Raw genomic sequence first — 18,085 nt, forward strand, 5'->3', positions numbered from 1 at the left:
CCAATTGGGTTAGTAATTTGCATTAAATATGACTTTTATTACTCTGAAGTCCACATAAATGCAAAATTATTCCATGGTTTTGCTCCAAAAAAAATTGGGTTCATCATCTTTTATTCATAAATCCATTTTGGCTAAGGTTTATCAACAGGAAAAAAAACATGATGTTCGTTTACTTTACTCTTAAAGGTCTGGTGATCTATTGACATGGGTCCCTGGATTCATTCTTTCACTTTTCTTAAACTGGAATGGTGTGTACCAATAGCGCCGAGAGATTATGGTTAGGGCATGCGCAATACTCTCCTGTGTTAATTACTTTGGGGTATTCAGCATGCTATCACAGGGGATCCAGGGTGACCAGTTGATGACGAGTTGGCTTGAAGGGTGGCGACAGAATGTTGGGTGTAGGTTGTTTTTCGGACTGAAGGCCTGTAACAAGTGAAGTGCCATAGGGATTGATGCTCGGTCTGTTGTTGTTCATTACTTATTTGAACATAGAAACATAGAAAGTAGGTGCAGGAGTAGTCCATTCGGCCATTTGAGCCGAATATGATCATGGCTGATCATTCAGAATCAGTACCCTGCTTTCTCACCATATCCCATGATTCCGTTAGCCCCAAGAGCCACATCCAACTCTCTCTTGAATACATCCAATGAATTAGCCTCCACTGCCTACCCCTTTTATTAAACTGTGACCCCTGGTACTGGACTCCCCTAACATTGGAACATTTTTCCTGCTTCTAGCCTGTCCAATTCCTTAATAATTTTATATGTTTCTATAAGATTCTCTCTCATCCTTCTAAATTCCAGTTAATATAAGCCCAGTCGATCCATTCTTTCATCACTTTCAGTGACTGATGTACAAGGACACACAGGTCTCATTGCACCTCTCCTTTTCCTAATCTGACACCATTCTGAAGTAGGGTCTCGACCCGAAACGTCACCCATTCCTTCTCTCCAGAGATGCTGCCTGGCCCATTGAGTTGCTCCAGCTTTTTGTGTCTATCTTCGGTTTAAACCAGCATCCGCAATTCCTTCTTACACCATTCAGATAATAATCTGCCGCCTCGTTCTTGCCACCAAACAGGATAACCACATTTATCCACATTATACTGCATCTGCACACTCATCCAACCTATCCAAGTCCCCCTGCAGCCTCATAGCATCCTCTTCGCAACTCACACTGCCACCCAGCATTGTGTCATCCACAAACATGGAGATTTAACAGAACGATGTGGATGTGAATGTTAATGGCATGTTTGGTAAGTTTGTGAATGACACTAAAATCCAAATAGAGTGGACAGTGAAAAAGCTTATTCATTATTATAATGGGATATTGATCAATTGGTGTGGAATGCCAAACCTAGTTTGATTTGGGTAAACATGACGTGTTGAATTTTGGCAAGCCAATCCAGAGCAGGACTTGCACAATAAGGCCCGTTGCAAGTACTTAGATGCTTGAAAGTGATGACACAGCTGGACGATGGAGCGGATGATGTTCGATATGCTTGCCTTCATCAGAAATTGGTATGGCATGTTACAATTGTACAAGACCACATTTTGAATACCGTGTACAGTTCTGGTTACCCTGCTACAGAAGAATTTCATTGAACTAAAAATGATGCAAGAAGATTTACAAGGATGTTACCTAATTTGGGAGATTTGTGTAATAAGAAGAGGCTGGATAGGCTGGCTGTTTTATTTTCCCTGGAAATTTAGAGGCTGATGTTGCATAGTTTTATAAAATGAAGGCATAGATAACGTGAATAGCCACAGCCTTTTCCCCAGAGTAGTGAGCATAGGCGTATGGTTATGTGGAAAGAATTAAAAGGAACCTGAGGAACAATGTTTTCCACACAGAAGACATTATGTATATTGAACAGGCTGCCAGAGGAAGTGGTAGAGGTATTGGCATTGATGAATTGGGTCAAAGGGCCTGTTGATTCTATGACTCATTTTTGTTTGCTATAAATTTAATTTAGTTTAGAGATATAGCGCAGAAACAGGCTCCTCGGCCCACCAAGACTGCCGACCAGCGATCCCCGTACATTAGCATTATCCTACACACTAGGTACAATTTACAATTTTTTTTTTTTTTTTTTTAACCAAAGCCAATTAACCTACCAAACCTGTACATCTTTGGAATGTGGGAGGAAACTGGACGAAAACCCACGTGGTCACAGGGAGAATGTATAAATTCTGTACAGACGCACAAGTAGTCAGGATCGAACTGTCTTCAGCGCTGTAAGGTAGCAACTCTACCACTGTGCCACCCTGCTGCAAAATGGTGCAAAGTCATTATTCAACATCTACCATTCCCTTTTTATATTCAGTATCACATCTATCAGTAATGACTACTATCAATTGTCAAGGAGTACATGTTGCTCCTAACTATCCACTTCTTCCTTATTCATTTTATTTTACCTTCTCTCTGATTTCTAAGACACTATTTTCTGGTGAAAGAGCTTTTTTTCTTTGAACGTTGTTCTAATCAGAGTCATTTTAGCATTAAAAAATGTGATTAGTTTACCATTGGCAACTGCTGTTAGATCATTGAGTTCCAGATCATCATAAGAAACTTTCAATTTTAAAAAGTTCATGATACTGTGGCACTTCCCCTGTACCTGGGCAGGAAAGACAGATTTTTGCAAGCTATTTTCCATCTCCCCCCAAGATGCATTCCATTGAGCTTAGATGCCTTACTTATTTTATGCAGAGCCAGCCTGTTTGTTCTCATTAATTTTCACCATTTCCATCCACTTCATCATTTTCTGCATCTCCTTTCTTGTCTGGGGATCTCTGCTTTGCTTTTCTCCATCTTTTCCCTTGTGAACCCTGCCCAGCCTGCACTTGAAACCTCTATTTATCAATAGTCACCCATTGTTCTGCCACCGTTTCACCTGTCAAGTAATGTTCATTATACTTTACTTAGGCTACATCCACTTCATCCACATTACTGGTGGAATTATATCTTGATTACATGCATGGGATTGGAGTACTCACATTTTTTACATTCAAAATTACAAGTAAAAACAAAATACACATTCCAAAAGGAGACCATTTAAGTTTCAGAAAATGCTGTTGGGTATTACTGAAACCTAAATATTGTTTTGTGATTTTAATTACTGATCCATTCTTCTAAACTAGTTAAAACAGTTCCTAATACACTGACTTTAGCCTTCAGAGATACAGCACAGAAGCAGGCCCTTTGGCCCATTGAGTCCACAGTAACCAACAATCACCCTGCATTCTAATGCTATCCTTTACACTAGGGCCAATTTTTGCAACTTACCAAAACCAATTGACTTACAAACCTGTACGTCTTCGTAGTGTGAGAGGAATCCTGAGCACCCGGAGAAAACCTACGCAGCCACAGTGAGAACATTTCAAATTCGTACAGACTGCACCCGTAGTCGAGATCAAACCCGGGTCTCTGGCGGGAGTAAGGCAGCAGCTCTACCGTTGCGCCACTGTGCCACCCTATTGCATGGGTCAGCAGTATCAGTGCCATTTAGGGACATTACACATCAAAAATATCATGTAGTCATGTAGAATATCTCAAAATTGGGTCAATTTTAGGATATAATGGAGAGTAATTATAAGAGAACTCTGGAATGCTCTCCTATCCCCAAAGTCTTACAGGATAATAAATTATTTGGGAAGAAGGTACATGAGCCTGAAAACTGTAATGTCCAGGTTCAGGAACAGTTTCTTCCCTAAAGCCATTCGGCTATTAAACACTACAACCTCAATTAAGCTCTGAACTACATAGACTATTATAATTGTTATTATTTCACTATTATTGTTTGTGGGTCGTGTATAAACACTGCTGTAATTTCCACATGGCGGAACCAAAATGTATAAAAATGACCTTTATTAAAATCTGACAATGTGCACTTTAACTACATGTGATATTTTTCTATTACAAATCTCAAATTGTGGAGTACCGAGGCAAATAAATAAATGATGGGTCTTTGTCCCAAACATTATGGAGGGCATTGTATGTGTGTTTTTGAGTATGTGTATGTACACACTGAACTTTTTTCTCTTGTTATATTGTTTTACAGTGTACTATGTACATGTTGTGCTGCTGCAAGTAAGAATTTCATTGTTCTATCTGGGACCTATGCCAATATAACGCTCTTGATTCTTGACTATTCAGGTTACAATAGTTATTTCAGATTCTACAGTTGCACAAGAAAATAATCAAGACCCTGTTCTTAATTAGGGATTATGACCGTTAGTTATTGATTTATTCTGGACTAGCCTGACAGCAATTGCACCTTAAAGCCCTGTCCCACAGTACAAGTTCATTCCAAGCGCTCTCCCGAGTTTAAAAATAATCAAACTCGTGGTAAGCACGGAGAATGAACGTAGCGGGTACGTCGAAGCTCGGAGACGTCTCTTAGTGGTTCGTAACGCTAACGGCAGGTACTCGGGAAGACTCGCTAATGGCGGGTAAGCACGGAAAGACTCGTGAAGATTTTTCAACATGTTGAAAAATGTCCACGAGAGCCCTGAGTACCGACGAGCGGCCGTTACCGTAAATCTCCGATTTCGAATCAGGGCAAACTCGGGAGAGCTCTTGGAATGAACTCGTACCGTGGGACAGGGCTAATACTTCTTGCAGACAACCACCCCTCCTTTGTGGGTCTGCTTTCCTGCAACATCATCTCTTGCTTATCGTACGAATAGTCCTAGATTCTAAATCCCATACATAGCTATCTTTGTTCTTATTAACTCTGATTTGCAATCAACTTTTCTTTCTAATGCAACCTTTAACTTACCTTTACAGTGACCTGCACAGCTGGTTTCGTACTCCCCCTCAGCACCAGTGACCTGTGTTTGGTCCTGATCTCAGTTGTTGTATGTGTGGAGTTTGCACTTTCTCCCCGTGACCGACTGTGCAGGTTTTTTCCAGGTGCTGTGGTTTCCACCCACATTCCAAAGATGTGCAGGTTTGTAGGTTAATTGGCCCCTAGAAAGTGCCTCTAGTGAGTGGGATAACATAAAACTAGTGTGATTAGGTATCGATGGTCGGTGACGCAAGGTAGGCCGAAGGGCCTGTTTTTGTGCAGTATCACTAGACTTCGCGTAGTTTAATTTCCCATCATCCTTTTTAAATAACAATAGTTTGGTTGACCATATTACAAACCTGATAAATTTTCTTATTTCCAGAAATACTTCCATCGGATACGCAATATTTTTGGCTCGTAACAGGACTGAGGTGCCCCCTCCTAGAAGATGTATCTACCCTTAACTTCTTACACATATTTGTGATTTATTGCATCTTGATGTAATCCTGATTAGACAGGGAGAGCAGAATTATTCAGTCTGAAAAATGTATGTCGATCTACTAAGAGCCAAGAAAGGTTCTTACTTTTCATTCACTGTTGCATCAGAACTTTCAGAAAGTAATTTTATTTAATCGGGTCATTCCTGGTGGACCATTTGCACCAAGAGTGAATGGGAGGGCACAGGCACCTAGTATAGAATGGAATTGATACAAAGGGAATGAATTGTAACTGGTATGGTGCTCTAGATGATAGAAAATCAATACACTCCAGTGTGATGCATATAGCTCTTTACACAGTAGTAGGTTGTTGCTTCTACTTGGTAGTTTTAGCTTTGGGCAATTGAATGCTTCTGAAGTGCACATTGTAATGTAAAATTGCTGTCACTTTGTACTCCTGATATATATGGGTTGACGAGTTTCAATAGCTGCAAAATTTGGCTGAGTTCAATTTTTGCTTCAGAAATGTTTCTATACAGGATATTGAATAATCATGTTCTGGCTGAACCACTAGCTTAATTAGCATTACATAACGATGGTTATTATCTGAATGTTTAAAGATCAATTAAGAATAAAAGTAATGAATATATTCATCTTCAAATATATAAAATATGGCTGAAATGGAAAGTATTATGTGCTATCTATATCTTTGGAACATCTATATTACAAGAACACCTATGTCCAACTCCTATTTTTTGATCTTAGCTTTGCCTTCAACGCCATAATCCCATTCATACTCTCCAAATTGCTGAAACTCGGAATCTGCACACTGCTGCTGGATTCTTGACCCATGGACCAATTGGTGAAGATAGGTGACACAACATTCTGCATAATAATTCTCAACACCAGTGCCATACAAGGACACATTCACATCCCTTACTATGCTCCCTATACACTCACGACTCTGTGGCACAAGTCTGGTCTAACTCCAGCTACACATTTGCAGATGACACCACAGTAGTGGGCAGGATCTCAAAGACAGGACAGTACGGGAAGACAATAGACAATAGGTGCAGGAGAAGGCCATTCGGCCCTTTGAGCCAGCACTGCCATTCACGGTGATCATGCCTGATCATCCACAATCAGTACCCCTTTCCTTCCTTCCCCCCGTATCCCTTCAATCCTCTATCTTTAAGAGATCTATCTAACTTTCTCTTGAAAGCCTCCAGAGAATTGGCCTCCACTGCCTTCTGAGGCAGAGAATTCCACAGATTCACAACTCTCTGTGTAAAAAAGTTTTTCCTCATCTCCGTTCCAAATGGCTTGCCTCTTATTCTTAAACTGTGGCTCCTGTGTCAGGACTCCCGACATCGGGAACATGTTTCCTGCCTCTCGCGTGTCCAAACCCTTAACAATCTTATATGTTTCACTGAGATATCCTCTCATCCTTCTAAATTCCAGAGTATAGATGCCCAGCCGCTCCATTCTGTCAACATATGACAGTCCCACCGTCCCGGGAATTAACCTCGTGAACCTACGCTGCAATCTCTCAATAGCAAGAATGTCCTTCCTCAAATGTGGAGACCAAAACTGGACACAATAGTCCAGGTGTGGTCTCACTAGGGCACTGCACAACTGCAGAAGGACCTCTTTGCTCCTATACTCAACTCCTCTTGTTATGAAGGCCAACTTTCCTCACTGCCTGCTGTACCTGCACGCTAACAGTACAAATATGGACTAGATGCGGGAAAGTAGTTCCAGCTTAGATGCAGCATCTTGTTCAGCATGGACGAGTTGGTCCGAAGAACAGTTTCCATGCTGATTGGCTTTATGTCTGTCTGTGAGTCACTGGCATGAATTAAGCTTGAAATTTTGTGGGAAGAGTGCTTCAGCCTCGATGACGTACTATTCATACTATTGCTACTTTTAGATCGGTTCACTTGCAATATGTTTCTTGCTTGCTTTCATAAGCTGTCTTATTTATTTTTATCATTTTATTCTTACCTATAGCTGGTTTTTTACACCTTAATTATGTAAACTCAATCTATGTTTATTTAAAATATAACAACAGTTTGCTTAAAATTATAGAATATGAAATGCAGAGTCTCGGTCTCAGAGCAAAATCTTTGGGTATATTATTATTACCATGTAATGTCGGTGGGGGCATTGCGAGTCTGCTGCCCTGCCAGCAGCGTGTTTGTTATTTTGATTTTTTTGGTGTGTCTAATGTTAGTTCAGGTATCTCTTGGTGTGTCTTGGGTGGGGGGTGGTGGGGAGGGGAAAGGGGGAAATCGTTTTCGGTCGCCTCCTCGACTGAGAGGCAACTTTTTCCATGTCGTTCCCTCGCGGCCTAACATCATGGATTGGACTGGCCTTTCCCGGAGTTGGGCCTGGAGTATCGGCAGCAGGCGCAGCATGGACTTTTCCATCGTGGAGCGGGCAAACCCTTGCCAGAGGTCGCCAGAGAGCAGTGCTCCGATAGCTGGCCTGGTGACTTTGGCACTGTGGGGCTGTGGTCTGCGGAGCTTCTAGCCGCGGGCGTGGCGTGGACTTACCATCCGGAGCCTGAGACCCCTTGCCGGGGATCGCCGGAGAAGGGCTCTGACCGCCTGCACCGGGCCTGAAGCCGCCGTCTCTGGTAGGAAAGTGTCGATTCGGGACCTCCAAACCGCAGAGTGTGTTTGACCGTCCCGATGTTGGAGTTATGATCATCCCAACGAGAGGGCCTGTACATCGGGCCGTCCGTAGCGGCGACTACGGAGGGTTTATGGCCCCGACCAAGGGTGAACAAAGGAGGAGGACTGGCTGAACTTTGTTGCCTGTTGGATGTTAGTGTTAAATTTTATTGTGTATTGTGTGTTCTTTTTAAGTGTATCGCTGCCGGCAAATTCATTTCACTGCATCTTCGGGTGCATGTGCCAAATAAAATTGACTTTGACTTTGTTGGAAGCCCTCGACACATTTTTTGTGTTTGCCAGTTTTCTACTCGTGTTATAAACGGGTGGGTTACATACCCTTAATTTCCTTTCATTTAGCATTGTTTACTTTGAACTGTTAATACAACTTTTTAAGCACAAAACATCCTGTGCTGTTTTATTTAATTTGCTTCCTTTGTGCTATCGAGTAATTAATGTTTATTTGCATGAATGTAATTGTGTATCCACCTTGTGAGAACAATATGCCTCTACTGTTAATTTTCCTGTAAACTCTAAAACTAATGTGAACAGATGCATTTCACAATAATCTACAATTCAAATAATAAATTCTCAACACATAATGGGGAATCAATAATGGGTTAGAATGTTCATCTTTTATGCTTTGCAATTAAGGATCATTCTTAATGTGCCCTATACACTTGGAACAAGACTTCCATATTATTATACTCCATCTCTTAATAAAGTGTCACGTTTTGTTTGGCTTCACAATTACATGCTTTACGTTTTGTGTCTTACATTCGAAGGCACCACATTCTTCTTGCACAGCATTCTGAGATTTCTTGGTCTGTGAAATTGCAGTTTTTTTTTTTTTTAAGTAATTTTCATGCATTACCTTTCAGATTGGTCAGATGGCTTTCAAAGGGATGAAGCAACTGAACCGTATCCAGTCAATAGTATTTGAGACAGCTTACAACACCAATGAGAACATGCTGATCTGCGCCCCGACTGGAGCTGGGAAAACAAACATCGCTATGCTTTGTGTTCTGCACGAAATTCGCCAGAACATTCGACAAGGAGTAATCAGAAAGGATGAGTTCAAGGTACAAATTTAATGAAGTTTAATCTGGGGATAAAAAGCATAAAAAATATAATTAATTGTCCAGAATTCCTTTAGAGTTCTGCTCCCCCCCCCCACGCCCCACATGTCCATCCTCCATGACTGGAAGTGGCCTTTCCATAGGCACATTGAGTCCTGAGGCAATTTTCAGTCTGATCAGTGACTGTCCAGTTGAAAATATCTTAGGAATACCTTGGTAGCTGGTGAGGTCATCTTCCAGGCTGAATCAACTATTAAAGCACTCACTGGAATATTTATTAACATCCACTAATGTTCATGAAAGGTTTAAAAAAAACAATAAATTGTATAAAAAGCACTTAAAAATACAAAATATTAGAAGTATTTGTAAGCAATTAAAAATATTCAAATTAACTCTCTTAGTTCCAAAATGCGGTAAATTACCTGAAACCTGCTATACTTTCTCCTGACTACAAAAATAAAAGGTATAACATGCTGATTTCACAATAAAACAAATTAGGAAATTGCAAGATGTTGACACCACCACCACCACCATGACAAATCTGAAGATTATTTGGCACAAAGCAGTTTGAATCTCTTGGCAGGTTCATTGGAGGAATAAGAGACCACTGATGTTGGAATCATGTGCTAAAAAACAAACTGCTGGAGGAACTCGGCAGGCCAGGCAGCATCTGTGAAGGGAAATGGGCAGAGGAGGGTGTTTTTGGTCAGAAACTTTCAGACCAAAGATAGACATAAAGTAACATAGAAACATAGAAAATAGGTGCAGGAGTAGGCCATTCGGCCCTTCAAGCCTGCACCGCCATTCAATATGATCTTGGCTGATCATCCAACTCCGTATCCTGTACCTGCCTTCTCTCCATACCCCTTGATCCCTTTAGCCACAAGGGCACATCTAAATCCCTCTTAAATATAGCCAATGAACTGGCCTCAACTACCTTCGTGGCAGAGAATTCCACAGATTCACCACTCTCTGTGTAAAAAATGATTTTCTCATCCCAGTCCTGAAAGACTTCCCTCTTATCCTTAAACTGTGACCCCTTGTTCTGGACTTCCCTAACATCGGGAATAATCTTCCTGCATCTAGACTGTCCAACCCCTTAAGAATTTTATAAGTTTTTTATAAATTTTATAACATCCCCCCTCAATCTTCTAAATTCTAGCGAGTACAAACCGAGTCTATCCAGTCTTTCTTCATATGAAAGTCCTGGCATCCCAGGAATCAGTCTGGTGAACCTTCTCTGTACTCCCTCAATGGCAACTCCCTCTATAAAGTGTTGGAGTAACTCAACGGGTCAAGCAACATTTCTGGAGGAGAAGGGTGGGTGATGTTTTCGTTCTGGGACCTTCACACCGATGAAGTAGGCGTGAGAAAGCTGGAAAAGAAGAGTGGGGGAGGGGTAAATGAAAAGTCGATATAGGCGATGGGAGTGATTGGCAGATAGGTGGAGATAGAGGCTGGAGGTAAAATGGGACAAAAGATTGTCAGATCAGGAAATAAGATGAGTCCGGAAAGGTAACGACAAAGGAAAGGATACAGGTGGAAAGAGACACCATTCACTCTTTCTGAACCCTAACCTCATGCGCACACATTTCTCCCACCAACCCCATTACCTTGTTCCTTTTTCTCTCCTCCTTCTGGTCATCTCCCTTCATCTCTATTCCAAGCCCCCCATTTCCCTTTTATCCCCCTTTCTTTCCCCTCTTCCCCATCCCCTTCCACCCATATCTCTCCTTCTGTCTTTACTTTTCACCCCCCCCTTCTCCTTTACACATCTGATACCCTTTTGTTTCCATTTCACCTCTAGCTTTTGTCACTACCACCACACATGTATCACTTGCCAGACTTTGCCATACACCCCAACTTCACTTTTCCCGCGTCTCCACACCCCGTTACCCCCCCCCCCCCCCCCCCCCCCCCCCCCCCCCCCCCCCCCCCCGGCCATCATTCGGAAAGATTCCCAACCAGTCTCGCCTGTTCTTTTCCTCCATTATGCTGCCTGACCTACTCAGTTGGGAGAGTGCAACCTTCACGTGGTCCGCCCTTTTCCAATGCAATCAACCTGGTGTGCACAATCAAATAAGATCAAATAGAACAAGTTGTCCTTCAACTTTAGGCTGTGCACGCCATACGCAAGAAAAAGAAGACCTCCTGACTTCCTCCAGCACCTTGTTTTTTGTTCTGGAAGTTCATTGTTTGTCAGCAGTCCAGAATTTCCTAATAGTTATATCAGGAGATTCAACAATTTTGGGCAGTTAGTAGCATTTCTCGGAAAAATCTGGGATACTGTCTCAAATCTAATTAGGTGTGTTCCAGCTCTGGCATTTGTGTTTATGAATAAAGTCATAGCATCATATCAATAGGTTTTGAAATGGCAAAGTACTTGATTCAGAATTTAAGTCAATTTCCAAATTAATATTATAATAAATGTATGACTGGTTATATAATTGTATTATGGGCCAAGGTCCACACATTAATCTTCATTTCTTTTAGCTTGCCTGAAAAATCAAGTGCAGTTTGCGTAGGTTTTATGAGCCGATAATTTCGTATTTTTTAATACATTTATCAACTTTTATCCTAGATTGTATATGTAGCTCCAATGAAGGCCTTAGCTGCTGAGATGACAAATTACTTCAGCAAGCGCCTCGAGCCACTGGGTATTCTGGTGAAGGAGCTGACTGGGGACATGCAGTTGACCAAAGGAGAAATTTTACGGACACAGGTATGTTCAAGAGTTCATTGCATTCACAGTTCAATTGGTGTAAAATCTTGGAGACATAAGAGACTGTAGATGATGGAAAATGGAGTGGTAAACAATGTGTTGGAACAGCTCAGCGGGTGAAGGAATGTAGATGTAACCCTGATGTAGGGTTTCAACACAAAACATCATTCATTCCTTTCCATCCACAGATGCTGCTTGACCCGCAGAGTTCCTCGAGCAGTTTGACGTTGTAAAATCTTGCTTAGATTATTTTTACTGAGGCGATTATGATCTCAATTTGGATTAAATTGCTTTTAATCCTAAAGTAAATAAGTATGGATTTCATTATATTTATCTAATACAAGACTTTGTGAGAAATGCAAAAAAGGAAACAAAACAAATGTAAAAAAGGAAACCGAGGCACTCAGTAGGTCAGATAACCTTTCCAGTCAGGGCCTTCAATCTGTAGCAACTGATAGCTTCATTTATCTTTTATTTGCCAGATATGATTATGGTTTATAATTTAGATAATAGACAATAGATGCAGGTGTAGGCCATTCGGCCCTTCGAGCCAGCACCGCCATTCAATATGATCATGGCTGATCAGCCCCAATCCGTACCCCGTTCCTGCCTTCTCCCCATATCCCCTGACTCCGCTATTTTTTAAGAGCCCTATCTAGCTCTCTCTTGAAAGCATCCAGTTAACTTGCCTCCACTACCCCCTGAGGCAGAGAATTCCTCAGACTCACCACTATCTGTGAGAAAAAGTGTTTTCTCGTCTCCGTTCTAAATGGCTTATTCCATATTCTTAAACTGTGGCCCCTGGTTCTGGTCTCCCCCAACATCGGGAACATGTTTCCTGCACTCTAGCGTGTCCGAGCCCTTCACAATCTTATATGTTTTAATGAGATATCCTCTCATCCTTCTAAACTCCAGAGTGTACAAGCCCAGCTGCTCCATTCTCTTAGCATATGACAGTCCTGCCATCCCGGGAATTAACCTTGTCAACCTATGCTGCACTCCCTCAATAGCATGAATGTCCTTCCTCAATTTTGTGGACCAAAACTGCACACAATACTCCAGGTGTGGTCTCACTAGGGCTCTGTACAACAATTTAGTTAACATTTTGATGTGTGCTGTGTAATTTAATGTCTTGGAACATTCTGAGGAAAATTGATTCATCTTAATAGTTTCAAGTAAATCCTTTGAAGTCTCAATGTTTTTGTTCCAGTTACACTAAATCCAGAGTGGGCTAATTTATGCTCAATTTACATTTGATCAGGTGTTGAAGTTGAAAATGTAACCAGTACTTTGAAAATAATTAAATACATTTGAATGAATCTCATAAGATGGCAAATTATTTGATGAGTTGATGTAATTTCAGGTTGATTCTTTAGATTGTGTATGTGCAGAAAATTTTAGACCACTTTAGAAACTTGCTTTGATTGCTGAAAGATCATAAGGTCATGTGATAGGAGCAGAATTGGGCCATTGGGCCCATCAAGCCTACTCCGCAAATCTCCGAAAGAGATTGTATCTGGTGCCGTATAGAAGATTGAGAAGGGCCACACGAAATGCAGAAAATGGGCCTTGACAAGGTGGATATTGGGAAGTTGTTTTCTTTATAAACTGCCTGAAATAGGTGACACCTTATTTTAAAATGGAGATAACGTAATAACATTTGTCTTTTACTAGGCCATAACTGTTTAGGGTCTGAACGCTATCAGACTTTATTTGCAAGTAAATGCACCTTAAGTCTCATCTTCAAACCTTTGATGTGAAGAGATGGACCAAGAATCCTTAAAGCATTATTTTAGTACACCATCAAAGATTATTGTGGAAAGTAAAAACTTAGCCTAGGACGTAACATATTGGCATGTTGGCGTGTTAACAAGACATTGAATAGATATATATGGGTCCATGAAGTAATGAGTGCCAGACAGTAGAGCGAGAAGCTAAGCACACAGCCTTGAGGTGCACCTGGGTTGATGGTCAGGGAGGAGAAGGAGATGTTACTGATGAGAACTAATTGAAGTCTGCTGATGTGGAGCTCAAGGATCCAGTTGCAAAGATGGGTACATAGGCCCAAATCCCGGAGCTTGGTGATGAGATTATAGAGGATAATAATGTAGGATGTCGACCTGTAGTCGATGAACAGTAGTCAGATGTAGGTGTTCCTGTAAACAAACCAGATGGTCCTGAGCAGAGTGGAGAGTCAGTGAAATATTATATGCTGTTGACCTGTTGTGCGCTAGTTGTCGCAGGAGACAACTGTGGCATATTCATTCAAATATTCAATTCATAGTGGTTTTATATTCCGGAAGTGGCGGCGCTGGTAAACGGCTGCGGCTCGCCTGCAGTCCGTTTGTCTTTACTTTTTTATGTTGTTTTTTTTTCGTTTTGTCTAGTTAGTTTTTGTTTTTAGGTTGTGTCTCTCTGGGGGGGGGGGGGGGGGGTGGGGGGGTTGAAACGGGGCTTGCTGTCTCTCCCTTCGGGGGAATTTTTTGTCGTATCCCCCTTCTCTGCCTCCGTCTGCGCTGAGGCCTAATGGCGGAGCTGGCGGCCTCGAGACTCCGGAGGCAGAGCAAGTCAGGACTTGCCCTGGGCTCGCTCCCGTGAGGGCGGTCCGGCTCGGGGCTGAGACTCTCCCGTGAGAGCGGCCCAGCTCGAGGTGGAATGGCGCTCCCGTTGGAGCTGCCCAGCTCGCTCCCGTGAGAGCGGCCCAGCTCGAGGTGGAATGGTGCTCCCGTCGGAGCGGCCCAGCTCGAGGGATGAACGGCACTCACGTGAGGGCGATCTGGCTCGGGGCTGGAACGGTGCTCCGGTGGCTGGGACGGCGTTCTGGCAGCGGTGACCTGAGTCCAGGGTTCAGCCGCGGGCCAGCGGCTGCGTCCGTTGGACTGGAGGGCGGCAGCTTCAACCACCCCGGGCCGCGGTGTTTGAGCCGGCCCGTTTGCGGGGTTCTGTGAGCCGCGGGACTGTTTGTACCATCGCCCGGTGGAGTATCGCCTCAGCGCAGAGGGAGAAGAGGAGGGAAGAGACTGCAGCCCTAAGATTTTTGCCTCCACCACAGTGAGGAGGTGCTTGGAGGACTCACTGTGGTGGATGTTAATTTGTGTTTAGTGTTGTTTATCATTGTATGATTGTATATATGACTGCAGGCACGAAATTTCGTTCAGACTGTAAGGTCTGAATGACAATAAAGGTATTCTATTCTATTCTATTCTATTCTATTCTATTCTAACCACTCCTCTGCCAGTACTGCGTATTCCTCTTTGCCAGTGCTGTGCTCTTCCATTTGGTCTTTCGATCACTTTTTTTGCATGAAAACTAATTTGTGTAACACAAGGAAATATCTATCAGTGTGAACATAATGGATGCAAACTTCCAGAGCAAAAGGATACGATCGGTCTTCAAATGTAGAATGTGTGGTATTTTGATTCTGACTTAACAATAGTGATTAATTGGAGACACAACGAACTGCAGATACTGGAATCCTGCATAGAACAGAGTTCTAGAGTAGCTCAGTGGGTCAGGCAGCATCTCTGGAGGACCTGGACCAGCCTCCGTGTAAAAATACTTGCCCCGCACATCATCTTTTAACTTGGCCCCTCTCACCTTAATGGTATGTCCTTTTGTATTTGATTTTCCCATCCTAGGAAAAATATTCTGACTGTGATTATGGAACGTGGGACAAAATTATCTATTGTTGTCAATATTTTTAACCTTTTTTCCTTTCAGATTTGTAATCTTTTGATGATGATAAAAAACACTCACCGGTGTAAATAAACTTTTCAGGAAGCTGTTCTGAATTTTTTTTAAATTGGATAACGGTGGTTATAAACTGAGCAAAATAAATTGGTAATATTATTAAATAAAATTGAAGAGTTTTTTAAAAACTATTTTCCACAATGTTCCACCATTTGTTCTACAAATAATGCTACAATCTTGCACTGCCACATGGATTCTACAATCCATGCTAACCTTTTTCTTGATTTAATGGTCACTTGTGCTTTTATCTTTTTAATTTCTGTGAATGTATGTCACCATTGTTTAATGGCTAGTTGTGGCAACAATTTGGAGATTCTGCCAACTTTTACATTTCTATTTTAACAAATCTGTTCTTTACATGCATTTATTTATTGATGAATTTTAAATTGGTCCTCGAAATAACACATAAGATTCATCTACCTTTTTTAAAAAAAAAATGATGAGAATATTACTGGGTAAGACTTTGTTTCTCCCCCAGTCCTACGGTAATTGAAAGCCTTCATCCCTAACCTAACTGTAATTTGCTGAATCATGCATTAAATTGCCAAATCATGAACAATAAAAGCTCATTTGTGGCTTGAGTATTAGGCTTATTAAAAACCAGATGATGTGCAATGAGGTGTGTGAATTTAAATGTGGGGTGAATTAATATGTCACAAGGGAACTTGCAAGCCAACCAGTGCTTGCACTGCCCCAAGGACAGTGAATGATTGCTGATTGTCAGCACTGATTAACAATACCGTGGGTATTGATTGAAACTGACAATGCTGCATCAACAAAAAAGTTGAGATCCAGTTGTGTGATCAGCACCAGCAGATTTATTTCACGACGAACTATCTGCAATTGAAAACCTGGAAAAATAAAGACCACACAGTTTTTTTTAAAGGAGATAACAGAAAGTTCCACGAGCACAATTTTGAGACCGTACTTGTGCATGTTAAGTAAGTGCTAGAAATATGATTCTTAGCTCGTACTGAAATAGCTATGTCCGTTCACTGGTGAAATTAACTTTGAGGGAAACCATTTAGAAATATAATAGAAGATGACAACATGGGAATTAATGAATGTAGAAAATATAGAAATAAAAAATGATAATAGTGTTTCTTGATGCATGGCATAAATTGTATTAAATTATCTAAAATTCTGCTATCATTTAATATGCCCACAGATGTCACTTGAGACCTATATCATATAACCATATAAACATATAACAATTACAGCACGGAAACAGGCCATCTCGGCCCTACAAGTCCGTGCCGAACAATTAATTTCTCTTAGTCCCACCTGCCTGCACTCATACCATAACCCTCCATTCCCTTCTCATCCATATGCCTATTCCAATTTATTTTTAAATGATACCAACGAACCTGCCTCCACCACTTCCACTGGAAGCTCATTCCACAGCTACCACTCTCTGAGTAAAGAAGTTCCCCCTCATGTTACCCCTAAACCTCTGTCTCTTAATTCTGAAGTCATGTCCTCTTGTTTGAATCTTCCCTATTCTCAAAGGGAAAAGCTTGTCCACAACAACTCTGTCTATTGTCTAAGAGGGAACTGCAGATGCTGGAGAACATCAACTCTGTCTATCCCTCTCATCATTTTAAAGACCTCTATCAAGTCCCCCCTTAACCTTCTGCGCTCCAGAGAATAAAGACCTAACTTATTCAACCTTTCTCTGTAACTTAATTGTTGAAACCCAGGTAACATTCTAGTAAATCATATCATTTGTCAGTTGATGTGTACATGTTTAGTTTAGAGATATAACGTGGAAACTGGTCCTTTTCCCCACTGGATCTGCACTGACCAGTACACTAGCTTTATCCGACACACTGGTGACGATTTAGAGAAGCCAATTAACCTACAAAGCTGCATGTCTTTGGAATGTGGGAGGATTACTGAGAAAGCTCACATGGTCACAGGGAGAATGTACAAACTCCATGCAGACAGAACCCGTAGTCAGGCTCAAGATCTCCCGTGCTATAAGACAGCAACTCTAGCACTGCGCCACCGTGCTGCCTCGAATGTTGCTGAATATATTTTTTAATTACATTTGTAATTGTAGTATTATGAATGTACGATGTAGGCACCCATTACATAGAACATCAGTCCACCTGACTGAACGAAAATCTTTCTAATTTCCAGCATCTACAGTTTTATAGTTCAAATATCCTGTTGAACTTTGGTTAAATAAACAGTTTGCATGAATTGTTTCTAGGAGTTTTCTATCATTGCACAATTGAAATCTCACTTCTAGTTTCCCCACATATGGCGGAAACCAAAATAATCTTTGTAAGCTTCTTTAAGGTGGTGTCAAGTGGCATTTAATGTTTATAGGTAATGCTGCAAGTCTTGTGCTTGGTAGGCTAGATGCATATACTATGGAACCTAATGGTCATGCATAAGGTGTAAATCCATTCTGCTTTGTGGTAATTATTTTATCAGCTGCCCTTGTGACCTTCCATTTTGTTGAAGTCAATTTTATTTAGCATTGGGTGGAAAGTATAATCAGTAGCCAATACCTTTGCACGTATTTATCTGTAGAGGCTGCTATATTTTCAAACCCGGTAGGCGGCGCGACTCTCGTCAGCAGCGGCCTCTGCAGCCCGTCTGCGTTTTTATTATTTTTTGT

General features: G+C 41.6%; 1 protein-coding gene across 1 annotated transcript in view; it reads left to right on the forward strand.

Annotated features, from left to right (window-relative positions):
• The window catches only part of ascc3 (activating signal cointegrator 1 complex subunit 3), a 358,193-nt gene that overhangs the window by 38,894 nt on the left and 301,214 nt on the right, over positions 1-18,085 (forward strand). The window contains exons 9-10 of the mRNA XM_055634935.1: positions 8,787-8,987; positions 11,566-11,706. Coding sequence (XP_055490910.1) covers positions 8,787-8,987; positions 11,566-11,706 — 342 coding nt within the window. The remainder of the gene's footprint in view (positions 1-8,786; positions 8,988-11,565; positions 11,707-18,085) is intronic.

This window comes from Leucoraja erinacea, chromosome 5 (genome assembly GCF_028641065.1).
Source record: "Leucoraja erinacea ecotype New England chromosome 5, Leri_hhj_1, whole genome shotgun sequence".
Taxonomy (NCBI): Eukaryota; Metazoa; Chordata; class Chondrichthyes; order Rajiformes; family Rajidae; genus Leucoraja; species Leucoraja erinaceus.